This window comes from Eumetopias jubatus, unplaced genomic scaffold (genome assembly GCF_037043125.1).
Source record: "Eumetopias jubatus isolate StellerSeaLion01/CBP00866 unplaced genomic scaffold, mEumJub1_p1.0 scaffold_4, whole genome shotgun sequence".
Classification (NCBI taxonomy): domain Eukaryota; kingdom Metazoa; phylum Chordata; class Mammalia; order Carnivora; family Otariidae; genus Eumetopias; species Eumetopias jubatus.
The window spans coordinates 170,701,295-170,723,213 of record NW_028274810.1 but is presented as its reverse complement, the minus strand read 5'-3'; the positions used below and the strand labels follow the sequence as shown (position 1 = coordinate 170,723,213).

Below are 21,919 nucleotides of genomic sequence, written 5' to 3'. Positions count from 1 at the left end.
CTGCAAGAAAAGAAAACTATAGACTAATATCTCTGATGAATGTAGATGTAAAACTTCTCAAAACAAAGTCCTGACAAACTGAATTCAACAGCACATTAAAAGAATCAGATACCAGGATTGCAATCACATGAGATTTATCTCTGGGATACAAGGATGGTTCAACATATGTAAATCAATAAATATACATCACATTAATAGAATGAAAGATAAAAATCACATGATCATCTCAATGCAAAAAACCCACATTTTACAAAATTTAACATTCTTTCATGGTAAGAACTTTTGACAAATTGGGTATAGAGGGAATGTAACTCAACATAATAAAAGACATATATGACAACCCTTAGCTAACATCATACTCAACAGTGAAAGGTTGAAAGATTTTTCTCTAAAATCAAGAATAAGACAAGAGTGCCCAATCTCACTACTCCTATTCAACAAAGTACCAGAAGTCCTAGCCAGAGCAACTGAGGAAGAATAAGAAATGAAAGGCATCCAGATTGGACAAGAAGAAGTAAACTTCTCTGTTTGCAGATGACATGTTTTTATGCATAGAAAACCCTTAAGACTCAACCAGTAAACTGTTGGAACTAATACATGAATTTAGTAAAGTTGCAGTATACAAAACCAACATAGAAAAATCTGTTACATTTCTGTATATTAACAGTGAACTATCCTAAAAAGAAAAAAGAATCCCATTTACAACAGCATAAAAAAACAATACAATAAATAGGAATACATTTAATCCAGCAGGTAAAAGGACAATCTTTTTAATAAAAGTTGTTGGGAAAACTAGATAATCACTTACAAAAAATGAAATTTTGTTTCTGTGACATCTGTTGTATTGTTTTCCTTTTCTCATTTTGCTTTTTGATTCTTATCTCTTTTTTCTTAGTTCATGTAGTTAAAACATTGCCAATTGCATTTATTTTTTTGGAAAAATTGGTTATTACTTTCAATATTATGTTATGGTTTACTCTAGTCTCTATTTTATTTCTGGTCTTTCTTATTTCCTTCTCTACTAAATTTCAGTTAAGTTTCTTCTTTTTCTAGTTCCTTGTGTAATGTTGTCTATTTGAACTTTTTTTTTTTTAAGATTTATTTATTTTGGAAAGAGAGTGAGTGAGCACAAGCTGTGGGGAGGGGCAGAGGGAGAGGGAGAAGCAGACTCCCTGCTGAGCAGGGAATCCAATGCCGGGCTCTATGTGGGGCTCCATTCCAGGACCCTGGGATCATGACCTGAGCCTAAGGCAGACGCTTAACTGACTGAACCACCGAGGTGCCCCATGAACTTTGTTTCTTAATACAAGCATTTATAGCATAAAAAAATTAAAATTAAAAATAGAATTATAAAAAAAGAATGAACCTCGACTCTTATTTCACACCAAGTACAAAATCAACTTAAAATGCATTAAAGACTTAAATGTAAGACTCAAACTATAAAACTCCTAGAAGAAAAATCTCATTTACATTGGTATTGACAGTGGTTTAAAATTTTTTTTTAACACCAAAAGCACAAGCAAGTGGGACTACATCAAACTAAAAAGCTTCTGCACAGAAAAGAAAAAATCAAACTGAAAAGGTAACCTGTAGAATGGGAGAAAATATTTGTAAATCATATATCTGATAAGGGTTTAATATCCAAAATACATAAGAAACTCAGATAGCTCAATAGTAGAAAAAAAAATCTGATTTTTCAAAATTAGGTGGAGGACCTGAACAGACATTTTTCCAAAGAAGATAGATAAATGGCCAAGTACATAAAAAGGTGCTCAACATCACTAATCATCAGGGAAATGCAAATCAAAACCATAATGAGGTATCACCTCACACCTGATAGAATGTCTCTTATCAAAAAGACAGGAAATAGCAAGTGTTGGCAAGAATATGGAGAAAAGGGGACCCCTGTATACTGTTGGTGGGAATGTAAATTCATATAGCTACTGTGGAAAGCAGCATGGGGGTGCTTCAAAAAACATAAAACTATGATTCAGCAATCCCACTTTTGAGTATATATCTAAAGGAAATGAAATCACTTTCTCAAAGGGATATCTGAACTTCCATGTTTACTGCAGTATTATTTACAATAGCCAAAACATGAAAACAATCTTAAGTGCCTATCAATAGGTGAATAAAGAGAAAGTAATTATTTATATATATATAATAATATATATCATATATATAATATAATGGAATACTATTCAGCCATAAAAAGGAAGGAAATCCTGCCATTGTCATTATGACAATGTGGATGAACCTTGAGGACATTATGCTAAATGATATAAGTCATCCAGAGAAGGACAAATATTGTATGATCTCACTAATTTGTGAAATCTAAAAAAACTAACCTATAATAAGAGAGAGTAGAGTGGTGGTTGCCAGAGGTGAGGGTGTGGAGGAAATGGGTGCAAGTGATCAGATGCAGACTTCCAGTTATAAGATGAACAAGATCTGGGGATCTAATGCACAGCATGGTGACTAAGGTTTACAACACTATATTGTATACTTGAAGGTTGCTAAGAAAGTGGATCTTAAAAAGTTCTCACCACACACACACACACACACACACACACACACACACACACACACACACAATGGTAATTATATGAAGTGATGAGTACGTTAATTATATCTCAGAGCTGGAAGAAAATAGAAGGAGCAGTAGGAAAAAAGCTTTTAACTATCTGCTTACATTACTTTCTTTAAACTCTAATGCAAGTTCAATGTGTGGATTACCTTAACAATGATTATTAAATTAAACATTTAATGCAATTTTTTGTTAAACATTTAATGTGTGATTTGTGTTCCATAATTTTCCTTTTTTGAACTGGTAGTATTAAAATAATGTACTCAAAAGCTTAAGAGTTTGTAAGAAATATTTAATGATTTTAAATAGATCACATCTTGTAGACTTTCTTATGTTGCTTAAAAATGTAATCAGTGTTGTACATGAATCATTTATATAATTTTTAGTTAAACATAACCACATTTGCATTGGTTTTCATTATATGAATTATTTTTAGTTCATTTACACAAGTTTTATGCTTATTTTATGAAGTCATAATTATGCTAGTTAATATGGAGGAAACAAAGGCATTTAAGATGTGATCTCAGGCTTCGATAAACATCTTGATTTATTAAGAAGAGAAAACAGACTTCTGGGGAAGATGGCAGAGTAAGAGGATCCCAGGCACAACTCATCCCACAGATATACCTAGATAACCCACATCACTGTAAATAATGCAGAAAACAACCCAAGAACTGAAAGAATAGACTCTTCACAGTTGGACTTAGAGAAGAGGCCACATTGAAAGTGGTGGGAAGGGTGGAGACATGGTCAGGAAACAAGTTAACCCCTAAGACTGTCCATGATGGGGAGAGACAACATAGGCATAGGGAGGTGGAAGGAGCAGAGCCCATACTAGGCACCCCAGGCATGAGGGACCTGCACTGGGAGCCACAACATTTGGCTTTGGAAACCAGAGGGGCTTAACTTTGAATGTTCTTAGAGTCAGTGGGACTAAACACCTGGAACTTAAAAAAATCAGCGGGCTTGGCTCTGGGAGAGACAGAGAGTAATAGGAAACTGAGTCCCACCCTAAAACAGACAAGCAGCCCTATTGAGATACAGTATAGAAGCAGCAGTTTGGAAAGTACCTGAGATTTATTTGCTAATCTCAGAACATGTGGTGGAGGGGCAGAGACATTTAGGAGACCTGCAGAGCAAAGGGGCTGGTGGGAGTCATTCCAGACCTAGGCATAAACTTAACCAAGGAGGTGAAAGAACTGTACTCTGTAAACTATAAAACACTGATGAAAGTAATTGAAAATGACACAAACAAATGGAAAGATAGTCCATGCTCATGGATTGCAAGAACAAGTATTGTTAAAATGTTCATATTACCCAAAGTAATCTATAGACTTAATGCAATCCCTATCAAAATACAAATAGCATTTTTCATAGAACTATAACAAATAATCCTAAAATTTTCATGGGACCACAAAAGAACCCAAATAACCAAAGCAGTCTTGAAAAAGATTAACAAAGCTGGAGGTATCACAATCTCCAATTTCAAGATACACTACAATGCTGTAATAATTACAGCAGTATAGTAATGGCACAAAATAGGCACATAGATCAGTAGAACAGAATAGAGAGCCCAGAAATAAACCTACGATTATATGGTCAATGAATCTTTGACAGAGGAGACAAGAATATTAAATGGGAAAAAATCCTTTCAAGAAATGGTGTTGGGGGGCACCTAGGTGGCTCAGTCGGTTAAGCATCTGCCTTTGGCTCAGGTCATAATCCCAGGGTCCTGGGATCGAGCCCCGAGTCAGGCTCCCTGCTCAGTGGGGAGTCTACTTCTCCCTCTCCCTCTGCTGCTCCCCCTGCTTCTGCTCTCTCTCTCTCTGTCAAATAAATAAATAAAATCTTTTAAAAAAAATGGTGTTGGGAAAACTGGACAGCAACTTGCAACAGAATGAAACTGGACCACTTTTCTTACACCACACAAAAATAAACTCAAAATGGATTAAGGACCTAAATGTGAGACCTGAAATCATAGAAATCCTAGAACACAGCATAGGCAGTAATGTCTCTGACATCATCTGTAGCAACATTTTTCTAGATATGTTTCATGAGGGAAGGGAAACAAAAGCAAAAATAAACTACCAGGACTACATCAAAATAAAAAGCTTCTGCACAGCAAAGGACACAGTCTTCAAAACTAGAAGAGAGCCTACTGAATAGGAGAAGATTTTTGCAAATGACATAGCTGCTAAGGGATTAGTATATAAAATATATAAAGACTTATACAACTCAACACCAAAAAACAAATAATCCAATTAAAAATGGGCCAAAGATGTGAACAGACATTTCTCTAAAGAAGACATCAGATGGCCAACAGACACATGAAAAGATGCTCAACATCACTCATATCAGGGAGATACAAGTCAAAATTACAATAAGATATCATCTCATGCCTGTCAGAATGGCTAAAAATAAAAATACAAGAAAGAAGTGGTGAGGATGTGGAGAAAAAGGAACGCTCGTGTACTGTTGGTGAGAATGCAAACTGGTGCAGCCACTGTGGAAAACAGTATGAAAGTTCTTCAAAAGATTCAAAATAGAACTACCATATGACCCAGCAATTCCACTACTGGGCATTTACCCAAAGAATACGAAAACACTATTCAAAAAGATATTGTAGCATTATTTACAATAGCAAAAATATGGAAGCAACCCAAGTGTCCATCAGTAGATGAATGGATAGATAAGATGTAGTGTATATATACATATATACAATGTAATATTACTTAGCCATAAAAAAATGAAATCTTGCCATTTGCAAAAACATGGGTGGATCTAGGGGATTAATGCTAAGTGAAATAAGTCAATCAGAGAAAGACAAATACCATGTTTTCGCTCATATGTAGAATTTAAGAAACAAACCAAATAAAAAAAGAAAAAAAAAGACTCTTAAATATAGAGAACAAATTGGTAGCCACCAGAGGGATGGGGGGATGGGCAAAATAGTTGAAGGGGGTTAAGAGTACACTTACCATGATGAGCACTGAGTAATGTGTAGAATTGTTGAATCACTATATTATACCCTGGAACTAATATAACACTGTATGTTAATCATAGTGGAATTAAAAAATAAAAGAAAAAAGAAAAAAAAAACACAGAGTGTGATCAAATGTGATAAAGTGGTCAGAGCAGTTGAACCCATTGTGAGTTAGCCAGTGAGAGTAAGCTACTTGGAGAAAGTAGGCCTGGTTTTCTGTAATTGCTTCTTGGATAGGTTAGCTTTCTGCTGATGGAAAATACTAAGCAAATCTGTAATCTTTGGTTGAATTTTTGACCAGAAATGCTTTTATTAAATTTCAACATACTTGTTTAAGAATCTCAACCTCTAGAGACTCTATCCTTAGGATGGCAAAGGAATATGTATTTATACATTTTTAAAGAGTAATTAGGATTTACATCGTTTAGATTGACACCTTAAATTATTTGTTTACCATGTACTTAAAATATTTTCAAGAAGTTACTGCTTTTGGGGTGCGTCAGTCATTAAGCGTCTGTCTTCAACTCAGGTCATGATCTCAGGGTCCTGGGATCGAGCCCCGCATTGGGCTCCCTGCTTCTCCCTCTCCCACTCCCCCTGCTTGTGTTCCCTCTCTCGCTGTGTCTCTCTCTGTCAAATAAATAAATCTTAAAAAAAAAAAAGTTACTGCTTTTGATACGCATTTTAAAATTTCTTTTGCTCTGTAATGACATTTGGGGTACGTTGTATATAGTGTTAAGAACTGCTTTTCTTCATTGAAATCCTTTCATAAAAATTTATGTTAACTTAATCAAATATAAGCAATATATCCAAGGAAATATTTGCTATTTTAATCTATTACAAGTAAATAGATTACATTCAATAATTTCTATAGCTATAACATTTTCAAAAAAGCATAGGTATCAAAAGAGGTTTAATCATTCTGAAAAATACAAAAAGTTAAGAGTCCCATTTTTTGACCTGTAAAATACTCACTTCCTAACTCCTCTGACCCTCTTTGCAGCTCTTTGTATTGTTTTGTTCATCAGCTATTTCTCACTGAAATTTCTGCTGCCATCCAGTGTTAAACAGGCTGCATATCAAACGAATTAGCCTCTCAGTGCTCTACTTTTCCAACAGCAATGGCATCTATCATTTTATTTAATTTCCCAGTAAGCAACCAGGGAGTTATTTCTGATTCTCTTCAGCTCTCAACTTTTGATCATATTCAACTCTTAAATTCTGTTTCACATTTTTCATTTACAGTGTCCAAACCCACTCCTTTCTGTTGTTACAGTGGTCAGTCTCTTTGTCCCCATTCTTACCTGTTGAGCTTAAAATAGGACAAATCTCTAAGCCCAATTCTGCTTTATTACATAAATGTGATTAATAATATTGAACTTAATTATCCAACCTTTTTATTTTTTTAAAATTTTTTAGATTATTTATTTGACAGAGACAGACAGAGAGAGAGAGGGCACATAAGCAGGGGGAGAGGGAGAGGCAGAAGCAAGCCTCCTGCCGAGTGGGGAGCCCGATGCAGGGCTCGATCCCAGGACCCTGGGACCATGACCCGAGCCGAAGGCAGACGCTCAACTGCTGAGCCACCCAGGCGCCCCAATTATCCAACCTTTTTAATACTCTATCTATAAAATAAAACTTCAGAGGTTGAAAATTTGTCACATCAAGTCTCTGTTCTGTTACTCTGCCCATATTGACAACCAAGGATTTATTTTCACCCAACTTGGCCATTCTTGCAGTTCTGTTTACCATTTTTCCCCCAGTTATATCACACATGTAGAAGTGGTTTTAATATAGTCCACATCCTTAAATAATTGTATCTAGGAAATGTACATAATTCTGTGGTTTAACTGTGCTTACCTATGAACTCAGTTGATACAGTAGGTTTTATAGTTCCCATCATCACTGTTTTACATTTGGAGAAAGTGAAATTCACAAAATAAGTAGCACTTCAGACACAGGCAAGAATTGATTCTGAGGCTGTAAATATGTTTATAATTTTTTAAAATTCTAAAACATGACTTCAGTTTGCTTTTAAAAGCAAATACAGGTTTAAGATTTAACAATATTGATGTTAATTTTGTTATACTTCAAATGATATTAAATTGTGATAGGTGAATGTGCCTTTCTAGTAATTTCAAAACAATAATTTGATTGCATGATTTCACAGCTGAAAGCCATTATAGTGCTTTGATTTCCTGACGATGGGAACATAAATACAGAAAGAATTCAGATTATTTGCTGTGTTATAAAAATACCTATTACTAAAACTTATCTGGTACATTTTCATGTGGGCTAGGAAATCAGTATTAAGATATCCAACTACTTTCTATCCCTTGATATGACTTGGATAAATATTCATCAAATATGTCATCATATTTCATGTTTCCTTTGGTGTTATATTTGTATACTAATTAATATTACATTGTACATATTGTTATACCATATTTGCATTGTATTGTATTTGTATAATATTTTGGAGAATTGTAAAGACTCAGAAGACCAGGTCTGAATTTTTAAGGAATTATTCAGAACTCTTGTAATACTAAAAACTATAGGGAAACATAATTTAAGTCAAGCCTGTGTTTCTCAGATCAGGTTATTTTTAAAATGCATTTTTTCTCAGGGGAAATCAGAGGGAGAGATGAACCGTGAGAGACTATGGACACTGAGAAACAAACAGGGCTTTGGGTGCGGGGGGTTGGTTAGCGCGGTGATGGGTATTAAGGAGGGCACGTACTGCATGGAGCACTGCGTGTTATACGAAAACAATGGATTGTGAATCATCACATCAAAAACTAATGATGTATTGTATGGTGACTAACATAACATTATAAAATTTTAAAAATTAAAACCACTTTTTCTCATTATAAGACAAATATATATTTATCATAATATTGCAAAGACATAGAAACACAAAAAGAAGAAACTAAAATTACCTGTAGTCCCTCTGTTCGTATAAAACCACCAAATTTTGGTCTTACAATTGTTTTTCCCAACAAATAAAGCAGTGTCTGGCACACAGTGGGTCTTAATAAATATAAGAAAATTAATAAGTGAGTAATTACTGTATGAATGATGGATTGTAGTATAAGCCCTAACAATTGTTTTTTTTTTCTTTTTGTAATGCAAGTGCCCCACTTAAACTTGATTGTCAAAGTGTCTACTTCAAAGATGGCTATTTCTGACAGAAATATCAGAAATTTTTGATTTCTGATCAAAAAATCTACTATGGCTGACATTGTTAGCCATAGTAGACTAGATAAAGGTCCAGGCCACCTCCCCTGACTGAAGCTCTTTTGTTTTAGAGATCTTGGTTGATTTCAATTATTGACCATTTGGGCCACTTGTTTTTTCTCTCCCCATGCTTTTAATTCTTATTCTTATTTTTTAAATTGACCAATAAAGAGTGAGCCCACAAAACCTTAGGCTTCCATCCTCAACCCCAATAAAAGCAGAACCGCAGCATTTTGATTGCTAGCTCTCTTTCTTTCTCTCTCTCTACCTGTGACCTCAGTGTGTGGCCCCCAGGTGTGCTGTATAATTTGCAGGTCTTAGGAGCAATAAACTTTTAATTTTTCAAAGTCTCCTGATGGCTATTGCTGAAGGCCATCTTGTAATCATAACCACAACATTGGTTATTGAGAGGCTGAGACCAGCACAAAATCTTGATATACACCCATATGAATTTTTAAAACAAACCTAAGATCATAGAGTAGGCATTGCTTTTAACCTTTTTCCCCACTTACTGAGATACCTCCAGCAATTACACACATTCAGTATTCTAGTACCCTTCAAATTATTAAATGATTTAAATAGGTTAAGTATCATTTTAAGACCCACATCCTCTGAAAATCTATGAAAAGAGGTCACTTTAGCACTTTTTTCTTTAAATTTTTTATTGTTATGTTAATCCCCATACATTACATCATTAGTTTTTGATGTAGTGTTCCATGATTCATTGTTTGTGCATAACACCCAGTGCTCCATGCAGAACGTGCCCTCTTTAATACCCATCACCAGACTAACGCATTCCCCCACCACCCACTAGAACACTCAGTTTGTTTTTCAGAGTCCATCATCTCTCATGGTTCATCTCCCCCTCCAGTTTCCCCCCCTTCATTCTTCCCCTCCTGGTATCTTCTTCTTTTTTTTTTCTTAACATATATTGCTGAGCACTGTGATTTATGCAAGACTGTTGAATCACTTTAGCATTTTTTGAATTAGCACACCATACCTGTCATTGATATTGCCCTGCTTCCAACCTCTACTGGATCCCTACAAGTCCAGACTGTCCCACAATTGGAGGCAATCCATCCTTCCACCACTATTGACTTTATTCCCTGACCTCACACCAGTTTCCTCCTAAGAAATTATTTACCATTTCCCAGCAACGCTAAGCTCTTTCACTGTGGGAGCCTTGCCACACGCTTTTCCTTCTGTCACAAATGCTAGTCTCCACTCCTCCTTCCTAAGAACACATATGCAGCCTTCCAAATGCAAATCAAAGGTTTCACTCCTGGATCCTTTGTCACAGTGACCTTCAGGAGTCAGCACAAATTACATAGAGTAAGTCACCTAATAGAAATGGAGAGACCTGAAATTTTAAGTCAACAGAAAGAAAAAAGGAACATTTTGATTTGCAGAGGCAATCAAAACTCTAGACGAAATTATTTCCCTGTTGTCCCATTAATAAGAATAAGTCATCTGAGGGATGCCTGGGTGGTTCAGTCGGTTAAGCGGCTGCCTTCGGCTCAGGTCATGATCTCAGGGTCCTGGGATCAAGTCCCTCATCGGGTTCCCTGCTCAGTCGGGAGCCTGCTTCTCCCTCTCCCTCTGCTTGTGCTCTCTCTGTCAAATAAATAAAATCTTTAAAAAAAAAAAAAGAATAAGGCGTCTGAGTCAGTACATTCTTTTCTCTTTAGGAAACAGTGGCGTTTAATTCTTCTCTTCTGAGACCCCGTGTGATTGGAGAATGGATTGGTCGAGAAGAGAATGATGCTGACCCACTAGCCGCTGAAATGCTACAGCCCCCAGTTCCAAGAAGTAAAAATGAACAATGGGAAAATGAAGATAATAGCTCTAGCCCTGCAGGAAGGTGAGATGAGATGTCTTCTAAGATTCTGAATATTGTTGATCGTTAAAAGCTAACAGGGAAATAAATCCAAGGGTGTGATTTTGATGAAATAACTTAGCAATTTTATATAGAAGATTATGCTGGGTTGCACATGAGATACAAATTAATTTCTCTTTTAAAATTAAAGTTTTACTAGATTGCTTTTAGATTTTGGTTTTAATTTTTTCTTTATATCTAAGAAAATCGCCATCTCTTTGCTACTAAAACCAAATAGAGAAATAATTTCAAAGACATAGGTTGTCAGTCAAGACCCACTATAATGCTGGGCAGGGAATGGCTGACTATTAAGAACTGGAGATGAAGGAGCTTCTCATTTACCAGAGAGATGTAGTTGATCAACAAGAAGAAAACTATTTATAATAGACCACATGAAGCAGAGTTAATGTAGAATAAGAGAGAAAAACTTCCGTTTAGAACCATTTAAATTTAGAGTTGGTAACTATGATTGAACATAATTCATTTTCTTTGTTTAATTTTGGAAGCATTTATGATTTTTGAATTTGAAAGTTTCATATTTATTAGAAAAAAGTATATTCAGAACAACCTTTTTCTTGTTTTGCAACACCAACCGCAGTGAGTAAAACCTCAAAATGAAAACTTCCACAAGGAAGTTGGAGTGAAAAAGCATTATGGAGGCACGGCTTACATGAGCCTGAGAAAATGGATTTAAATGCTCATGAATTGAATGTAAGAGAGCCACAACTTTCTTTGGGTGCTGCTAGATGACCACCACAGAAGAGATTTTCCTATGCATAGCATAGCCACAGTAACTTTGTATTTCCTACATTAAATTTGGCAGCAACCAATAACTGTTCTTTCTCAAGGAGAAAATTGTATTTTCTACAATGTAATAGCTTTTGGGGGGTTTTTACTTTGACTTATCACTTGGCTAGAAGGAAGGAAATTCAGAATACTCATTAATGTGCTTTAGGCATATAGAAAATTGATTCTGTTTCCATGAGAAATAACTTTTAAATTATTTAAATAGTTGAAGTGTGGTCCCATGTAAGGAGAAGAAAGCCATTTTAAAAAATCCATTTACCTTCTTTTGTGAAATGCCAGATCAATTTCACCTGTCAATGAAGGTAATTTTATTTTTAATACCAGACTTATGAAACCCACTAGACCTTCATCTTTAGTCATTGCCAGATCTTTAATGTAAAGTAGAGAAATGTCAACTTTCATTTTGCTTTCATTTAGTCATAATAATAATCGGAGCTATTTATTGCAAATGTTAGTGCTTCTATTTTCTTCCTAGCTTCAGTGAGCTCTGATTCCCTCTTGAATACCCAATAAAGGGGATTCTTTCCTTCAATCCAAGTCAAATCCCTGTCCAAGAAAACTCAACCCATGAAGACCTCTCTCAAGTATTTGTTATGAAAAGTTTTTCTTAGTGTTACTGTTCTCTATCTTTAAATCATGAATTGAGGTATTCTGTATGAAATGAAGACAGGTGAAATCCCACCCCAATGCCCCATCAGAGCAGAAAGAATGCATGCATATCTGAACTTAGTTTAAAGAGTAGCAATAAACTATGGGTTAGAAACGGTATCTCTCACATCTTCTAATACCAAACAGGATTCCGAATTTATATCAGGAACTCACATAGCATTAGATTTGAATTGGATGAATAAAAATGGATTGGGAGAAATTTTTTAATGACTCTAGAGGCTATAACTAGAGCATTAGCTTTTGCCTTTAAAGAGTAATGAACTTGTAGTATAACGGTCTTAAACATTAACAGGCTAAGTGGTATTCTAGGCTTTGGAAGGAGAAGATTTAATTTTCAAGGATGACTTCTTCCATTTTTCTCTCCCCTACTGGGCCTGGTGCATTGTCATTACCAATAGACATCTGTTGTGTGAGTGAAGGAGGCACATAGAAGGCTGTGAGTAGACATCTGCTAAATAAAGCTTATTTATAAGAAGGGTTGTTTATAGTCTATCCTAACTTTTTGCCCCTTCCTATCACAGTTTTTCCTGTTAATTGCTCAAGTCTAATTTGAATGGCTGTTATTACAACACTCCATCTTTAGTACATAGCCAACTTTTCTCCTTAGGTCCTGCATATGGGACATTGTATGAAGAGGGTCAGCAACTTTAGTACACAGAGCTGTCACCTGAAGGGTTAAGTGCTGGTTAAAATGAAACCAGTTATGAGGGCAATATGGAGAAACTAATAGTAGTTTAGTAGTTTAGTAAACTACTAGTTTATGGAGAAATTAGTTTATAGTTTCTCCATAAACTAGTAGTTGCCAGGGATTAGAGACAAGAGTGACTGACATGGGGTCCCTGACCCGTCCATGGTCTCTGGATGGACCCAAGAGATCTCTGAATCTCCTGAAATTAAATTATGTGGACAAGGCTCTGTGGACATGGGCATTTTCCTGACACATCTTTCTTAGATTTTTCAAAAGGTTCTATTAAGTTTAAGAAAGAAATTAAAGCATCTAAGCAAGAAAACAGGAATTTATAAAAGAGAGAGGTGAATACATTGGGGAATAATTGAAGGCTTTCTCATACCACCAATTGGCATGAACTGCTATGGCTTCTCTAGCCATTTAGTGGGAAATCCTGTGTTTATTGCACATTTAGAAATATTAAAAATAATCACACGTTGATAATGTAAATGTAAATAAAAATTGAGTGTAATAGATCTATATAATTCTGTTTTAAGCTATCTTTTTTTTCTATTTTAAGCCATCTTAATTAAACTTTGCAATAGCTGGGTAATGGATTTCTTAAAATTACTAGCTAAATTGTAATGTGAATTTATAAATAGGCTTATCAAGCCTTGAAAACCTGATGAAGCTCCTCTAAGCTTAACCACTTCATGAAAGTAAGAATAATATCAATAAATATTATAGATCTGGTGAATTGGCTTTGTTAAGTGAGCATTGTTATTAGATGGTAAGTATGCCATAAAATGAATAGAAAATCTTATAATTTAGAAATATGTATTAAATATTAAAATAAAAGCTAACTTCACTTTCCATTAAGAAATGTTTCTTTTCGTTAAAGCTCCTAATTTCTTCTGATGTATCTGTTAACAAAGCCTGGAAAAGTTCCCCTTCTTTTAGAGCTTCCTCAATTGGCAGCAAAAGACAAATAATAAACAAGCAAATATACAAATATATACCATAAATTCAAGTAGTGATAAGTGGCAAGATGGAAAATGAACCAGAATAAGAAGGAAGAAAATTAATAAAGGGCACTATTTTACATAAGAAGTCCAAGAAAAAAGAACCTTAATATTGTCAGATTTTGGCTATTTTGGACATGATAGAAAATATGTAATACATATGCCAGAAACTGAATTAAGTTTAGTAATTTAGGGATATTCTAAATGTAAATTTTAAGGAGAAAGAATATTGATTAATCAAAAATTAATCTGTCAAAGGAATCAAAGAACAGAGGCCTTAAAAATATCTAAAATATATATTAAAGAATGTACCTTATGATTCACACATTTCTTTTTTCAATCCAAAAGTATGTAACTAAGTCATGCATTTATTTCGGAATGTTGATGAGGTCATTTTGATATGTTCAAAATTTGTTCTTTCTCATTTATTCATTTATTTCTTTAGGAAATACATATCCTAACTCAAGTTATTATTTTATGAAACACATTGCTAGTTACCTATGGACTCATAGACTCACAGGTGGTCTCTTACGAGACAGGCAACATCTTGGACTTACTGTCTAGGACTCATAGCCTAGCATTATCTTCATGACCAAACCATGTATTTTCATGAGACTCAGGAAAACACTTGCTTCAACCTTCATGAAATGATCTTGGTCATTGTTGGCTGTTGAATAGGAGTTATGCATTTTTTTAATTTATTTTTTTTAAGATTTTATTTATTTTGACAGAGAGAGAGAGCACAAGCAGGGGGAGCAATAGAGGGAGAGAGAGAAGCAGGCTTCCCGCCGAGGAGGGAGCCTGACGCAGGGCTCAATCCCAGGACCCTGGGATTATGATCTGAGCCAAAGGCAGATGCTTAACCATCTGAGCCACCCAGGTGCCCGGGAGTTATGCATTTATAATCTGCCATTTGTTCCTTATCTTCGACATCCCAATCTACATAGTTTTCCTTTTTCTGTTTCACTGTCAATATATTTCCCTCGATTTTCATATCTGTCAAGTTGTAAGACTCATATACATCTTCTTAAATTCTTATTTTATTTAGAGTATTAAAAAATGGGGTTCAGGAAGAAAAAGTGAATATGTGCTAGATACTAGGTGGGACCCATATGAAAAAGAACATCCCAGATTCAAAGTACTTACTTTCAAATGAGGAGAATGACAAGGAGATATGTCTTATTTCTCTAGTACAGTACCCACAATCCCTGGTATATAAAAAGCACTTAATAAATGTCTGCTAAATTAATTATAAAAACACCACATCTAGACATGTTAAAAAAAAAAGAGCTCTTATGCATAAACCAAAATGCAACAATTCAGTGTGAAACTTTTTATGATCTCTTCAACAACCTGGGCCTTATTGCAAAGAGAGTCCTTTGATTTCTGACTAGAGTCGAGAGGAAGGGCACAGATTCTGCCTGCTAGGCTGCAGTGGTGAACTAAACAAGCTTAGGAGATGGGTCAAGAGAGGAATAATCCAGTTTTCTACCAAAAAGAGCACCTGGGGTCAGATAAAACTAATACTTACCAACCTGTGTTCAGAAACAAGAATATGAAACAAAAAAAGCAGCGTCAGGCACCCAGGGAAGTGTGGGGTCAGGAGGAGGGGAACAATGGTCAGAATGTAGGCCATCAGGAGTGGGAGGAATGTTCCACCTAGATAGGTTAGCTGGCGGGGGCGGGGAGGGTAGCCTTGTTAAACCATCCTTTTCAATCTGATCTGGTTTAGAATTTATCTTTTTGAACCAAAGTAAAATGCAGTTCTAGAGTATATTCACCACATTGAAGTATTAACTGCTCTTCTTTTTTGTAAGGCCCCTTTCTGATTCCCTTTCTTTCTATGTGGGATATACCGCTCAAGGAAACACATGTAAATATCTAGGATGCTGCACATTGTGTTCATTGAGCACATAATGGTATTAACTGCCATTTAGTGGCTGCTGTCAGGGCTTTATATCTCTTACTTCATTTCATCCTCATGAAACATTATTATCTGTATTTTAGGAATAAGGAAACCAAGTCCTGAAGCAGTTGCATCAGTCCCAAGATTGTACAACGATTAAGTAGCTGAGCCAGTCTGTCTTGCTGCAAATTCTGTGCCCTTAAGTGCTTTGCTATGCCACCTTTCTTCAGAAAGGAGTTCTAAGAATCCCCTTATCATCAAAGTTTAGGTTCGAGGTTGGGATGAGAGGGGGTCCAGAGCCCTAAGTGCTCTTAGAAAGACCCTGCACCCCATCTCTCCCCATCCCACTCACCACTTGTCTGCAGTAAGAGTCCTGCTTCCCTGAGGCAGGGCGGTATTTTCTAATGTTGTAATTTTCACTTCTACAGTCTATAGGTTACGGAGCTGGAAGAGAGGAAGGTATCATCCTTGCTCCCCTTTCCTGCTTGTGGACCTTGCTGTCTCCTTTCCCCCTAAAAAAAGTCTCTGGTTCTGAATTCCATGTTTTTCACATGGTAATCTTCTACCACTTCTTGTAGCAATAATTCATCAATTCCCAGGTCATTCTCTTTTTCCTAAATATGCAAGCATCCGGCTCAACTGACACTCCCCAACACCCTTCCTATCTTGATGAAGTTAATATCCACATTGATGATTCTTCCCCAAACCTAGCCTCTCCTTCCTTTGCCCGCACTTCACCACTGATCCTGAATTCCACCCTACTTCAATCACTTATTCCCTCTGTTATATGTAGGTCTCATTATTATTAACTGCAAACTCTAATGTCAATTTCTGTATATTTCACTCTCTGACTACACCTCCTGTCTTTCTAGTTCATTCCCTCCGGTACCCAGCTTTAACTGGGACCCAAATACACTGGTTCCACTGAGTTTCCCTTGCCACTCAGCAAGTTTTTATTTTTGGCTCATTATTGTGATTTATTTATTGAATATATCCTAGTTCCCTTACCTCTCTTGTCCTTTGTTTTCCTTGTGTGGTAAAACTATCCTATTTAAATCTAACTCTTTGCCTATTTTGTGGCTGAACTGGCATAGACTGGAGAAGAACACATGGCCACACTGACGGGTGTCACTGTGAATTCGTGGCCACCAAACTCCAGAAAGTCATTGGTCCTGCCCAAAGATACTCTGCGTTCACCTAGTCTGTTCACATGTCCATGCTCCTCAGTGATGATTGCATGCCTTTTCTTGTCTCCTCAAACCTCCAGCACTTCTCCTCAGTCCTCATGTTCAACTGATGACCCTTCCAGGAATGTAAATGTCATAGTCGCTCTGGAAAATAGCCTGAGAGTTTTATATAAAACTAACCATGCAAATACCATATGACCCAGCTGTTGCACTCTTGGACACTTGTCTCAAATAAATGAAAACTTACGTTCACACAAAAGAATGTATACAAATGTTCATAGCAACTCCATCATAATAGCCAAAAAACTTAACCTAGATGTCCTTCAATGTTTGAATGGTTAGATAAACTGAAGTATATCCATGCCATGGGATACTACAGAGCAAAGAAAAGGAACGGACTATTGATACATGCAACAGCATGAATGAATCTCCAGGGATTTAGAATGCCTGAAAAAGCCAATCTTAAAATTATATGATCCCATGTATATAATATTCTAGAAATGACAAGATTAAAAGAATGGAGAACAGACTAGTAGTTAGTTGCCAGGGATTAGAGACAGGGAAGAAGGCAGATGGCAGAAAGCAAGAATGGCTAGAAAAGAGCCTTGTGGTGTTTGAAATGGTCTGTATCTTGGTTTTGGTGGTGGATATATGATACACAAACCTACACAAGTACTAAAATTACCTAGAACTAAATACATGCAGGCATACACACACAAATGAGTACAATTAAAATGGGAAATCTGAATAAGATTAGAAAATCGTATCATTGTCAGGATCCTGGTTATAATATTGTATTCTAGTTTTATAAGATAATGTTATTGAAGGAAACAGTGTAAAGAGTGCACAGGATCTCTTTGTATCATTTCTTAGAATTACATGTAAATCTGTAATTATTTCAAAGCCAAAAAAACAATTAAAAATGTTAGTGATCTGTTGAAAACACCTTGAGATTTTTTTTTTTAAAGATTTTATTTATTTATTTGACAGAGAGCGAGACAGCAAGAGAGGGAACACAAGCAGGGTGAGTGGGAGAGGGAGAAGCAGGCTTCCCGCTGAGCAGGGAGCCCGACGCGGGGCTCGATCCCAGGATCCCGGGATCATGACCTGAGCTGAAGGCAGACACTTAACGACTGAGCCACCCAGGCACCCCCACCTTGAGATTCTGGACAGTCCACCTCCCCCAACAATCTTTCAGCAAAGGGCATTAGTATCCACTGATGATTCTTACCCAAACAGTTACTATGTTGGTGGTTGCAAAATGGTGATTTTCTGATTCTGTCTTTCCTTCTACATTTATTAACTAGCATTAATGTGGAAAAATAAAAGCTTTTTCTCCATCCCTATTTCCCCTGGCCTTCTCTAACATATTCACCATAACTTGGAGGTGAACCAATGAGGTAGGGTTCATTGATCTTTGCCCACTGATGACATACAATGTCATTTTGCTGTTTTCCATTGTCTTCTTAGACAGTGTTAAACCTGGTACTTCTATTAAGACAGTTTGAAATGTTCTGGTCTGTGCCCTGAAATTTATCTGGTTGGTTCTATGTTTTTGTTTTTTACTAAGCTACCTCTGCATTTTGGCCTGGTGGCAGTGGGGACAATTCATTTAACCCATTTGCCTTATGGGCCCTCCTTCTGAATATAGAAAAGATTATCTTTCCATCCTGCTTGGGGAAGACTTCTTCTACATATCATGTCTTTTTCTTTCATGGGGTGACATTTGGCATTTCCTTCCTTTGGGCAATAACATGAAAAGAAATTGGATTACAGAGAAGAGAAAAACTTTGGGACAGTTTTTGAAACTATATATGATTGCTCTTTGGACTTGTAAGTTGTCTAGTCAGACACTGTCTTGAGAAGTTGGGGGAGAGAGAACCATGAAAGATAGCATTTACCCAAAGGAGCCCAGCTTTATCACAAAGAAACTCTTCCAAATTTACAGACTCTCTAGACTGGAAGAAACTGAGAAACATTTATTTACCAGTTCTGGATCCATCCTTTCTTTTACCTCATCCTACCCCAAGACATAGGCAGCATGATAGAACAATGAGGAAATTTATTTTAATCATAGAAATTAAAATTTTGGGGTCTGTGGGTGGCTCACTTGGTTAAGCGGCAAACTCTTGATTTCAGCTCAGGTCATGATCTTAGGGTCCTGAATCAAGCCTCAGGTCACGCTCTGTACTCAGCAGGGAATGTGCTTGAGGATTCTCTCTCTGCCTCTCTCCCCACTCGTGCTGTCTCTCTCAAATAAATCTTTTTTTAAAAAAATTAAAATTTTCATTTAAAATAATCTTGTCAGGGGTGCCTGGGTGGCTCATTCAGTAAAGAATCTGACAATGAATCGTGTGGATCGCTATATCAAAAACTAATGATTTATTGTATGGTGACTAACATAACAAAAAAAAAAAAAAGAGTCTGCCTTCGGCTCAGGTCATGATCTTGGTGTCCTGGGATCAACCCCCACGTTGGGCTCCCTGCTAAGTGGGGAGCCTGCTTCTCCCTCTCCCTCTGCCCCTCCACCCCACTTGTGCTCTGTCTCTCTCTTTCTGTCAAATTAATAAATAAAATCTTTAAAAAAATAATCTTGTCATAGTATGTTAAAATAGTTGTCCCATTACATTTGTTTTTCTTGACATGGATTTGTTTGTAAGTCAAGGAATTTCATATAATAATCTGGATTTGCTGCCTCATCTTTTAAAAAAATCAGAAAAATCCATTAACGGTGGGCTTTCATTATGACATAGCGACAATTGGTAGGAGCTGATTAGCACCTCCTCCCTTAAATGGGGCAGGAGTTTCCGTTTGCCATATTTCTCACCTATACCCCCTTGCGATATGGTTAGTGAGGTACCAAAGGATGTCTAGGAAAGAAGACAGTCTATATTTCCATTATCCTTAGGGAAAATATTACTAATATGCCTATAATTTTACATAGCAAGATAATCGAATGAAAAATTTGGTTGTAGGGGCGCCTGGTTGGCTCAGATGGGTAAGTGTCTGCCTTCGGCTCAGGTCGTGATCCCAGGGTCCTGGGATCAAGTCCCACAAACGGGCTCCTGGCTCAGCGGGGAGTCTGCTTCTCCCTCTCCCTCTGCCTCTCCCACTGCTCATGCTCTCTCTCTCTCTCTCTCTCTCTCTCTCTATCTCTGTGTCTCAAATGAATAAATAAAATATTTTTTGAAAAAAGAAAGAAAATTTGGTTGTAGATTTCTTTACCACAGCTAACTGATAGAGTTGTCATCGCTGAAAACTAACATTTAAATATTTCTTCAGCTTAAAGGTGGAGCCCAAGACTAAAGGATTAAAACAACAGCAACAACAACATAAGAAACTTCTGGCAGCAATGCTCTCTCAAGATTCTTTTGAGTCTCTCCACAGCCCTACCCCATCTGTAACAGAAGAAGATATTGATAATGAAGATGATGCAATGGAATTGCTGGGTAATTTTAAAAATTAATAATTTCTCCTTCTTCTCTGGCATTGTAAAAATGTATAGTGATTAAGAGATTTTAAAGTTTTTGAATAGTTTTGTCTTAGGGGAAAGAAATCGTTTAACACATACTTTAAACATTAGCCTTTCACGAAGTTGCATGTAAGAACTAAGTTGAAATCACCTAAGCATGTGAAGTATTTATTAGACTGTATTTTGTGCTTTGTATATGCAGCACTTTACCTTCTGACTCCTTGCTCAAGCTTTATTCCATGTGCAATTGTGATAAAAATTCAAGTCTGTCTGCTTTATTCTCTGATTATGATTGCCTTGATCACCTTTTGTCTATAAAATATATCCAAAATACATATTTCAGCCCTCATCCCAAGATATTCCCCTGTTGTTTCAAGGATGTTTTAGAAAAATACAGTAAAATTTAGAGAGACAGATAGTAAATTAGTGTTTTATGTCTTCCATAAGTTAGAGGAAAGTTTGCAAGATTTCAGTGTTTTTATAGGCTTGTTACTTTCATGAAAAACCTTATTAGTGTTGTATATATAGGGAACCCTTTATATCGTAAATGAAGTAAATGTATGTTTTTATTTCACCATAAATCTTTGGATAGTAGTTTTTTAAAACTAAACTTTCCTTTTATTCTAAGTCATTAAAGCAGTTTCCAAATACTTTGTAACCATGTACTGAAGTGAATAAATGATGTAATCATTTGAAAGCTGCAAATAAGTTTAACATAGAATAAGGAGTCCCAGAAATATACAGACATTAAAATTTTTTTTTCTAAACCAGCTTCCTGGGTTTTAAGTGTTTATGGCAGTAAAATATTGTCATGTTAAAAAATGGTATAGGTCTTCTTGCATAGACCTACAAATGTGTTATTTACTCAGTGATGGCAAGGTCACTGATGTTTTCTGATTTTATAATACTGCGTTCATTCTAGCATTGAGGAGACTGTCATGGCATTTTCACTTCATGATGTTCATCTGGTTTTTTGTTTTCGTTTTTGTTTTTAAGAACAGTGAAGTCTGGGTGTTTTTTTAAGGAATCTCATCTCCCCACCTCCAAATCATTAATGTGGCAGATGTGCCAGATGTTGTAGTACCCTCATTCAGCTTCAATTCAGCCAATGTTTCTAAGTACTTACCATGTACTAAGCACTGAGCTCAGTCCTAGAGATGTAAAAATAAAGTAATCTTGGATCTTGTTTGCAGGAACTTTACATTTCTAGTGTTTGAAATAAAAACGTAAATACATCATTCTAGTAGTTTTTGCGACAGGTGCCAATTTGATTAAGCAGACAGTTTAATGTAGAAATAACACCTAATGCGGAGGTAGGGGATGGTAACCAGGGAATGCTTCGTAGAGAAACTGATTCCAGTGGTGAGGTGAGTCCTGGAGGACAAGTAGATGGAAGTTCATTCAGCAGGCAGAGTGTGGTCATTAACCTTGTAGGTTTGTGCTTGTAGGAATGGACTCTTTTGCTCTTGTGCTCCATAACTGCGCCTGTAAATTGTTCCTTTGCTT

The 21,919-nt window shown here is 36.3% G+C and overlaps 1 protein-coding gene across 2 annotated transcripts in view; it reads left to right on the top strand.

Annotated features, from left to right (window-relative positions):
• CUNH8orf34 (chromosome unknown C8orf34 homolog) overlaps positions 1-20,407 on the top strand; it is a 148,352-nt gene extending 127,945 nt beyond the window's left edge. For both annotated transcript variants that reach the window (XM_088023135.1, XM_028112586.2), the window contains 2 exons: positions 10,496-10,668; positions 20,224-20,407. In XM_088023135.1, coding sequence (XP_087879261.1) covers positions 10,496-10,668; positions 20,224-20,407 — 357 coding nt within the window. The remainder of the gene's footprint in view (positions 1-10,495; positions 10,669-20,223) is intronic.
• The last annotated feature ends 1,512 nt before the right edge of the window (positions 20,408-21,919 follow it).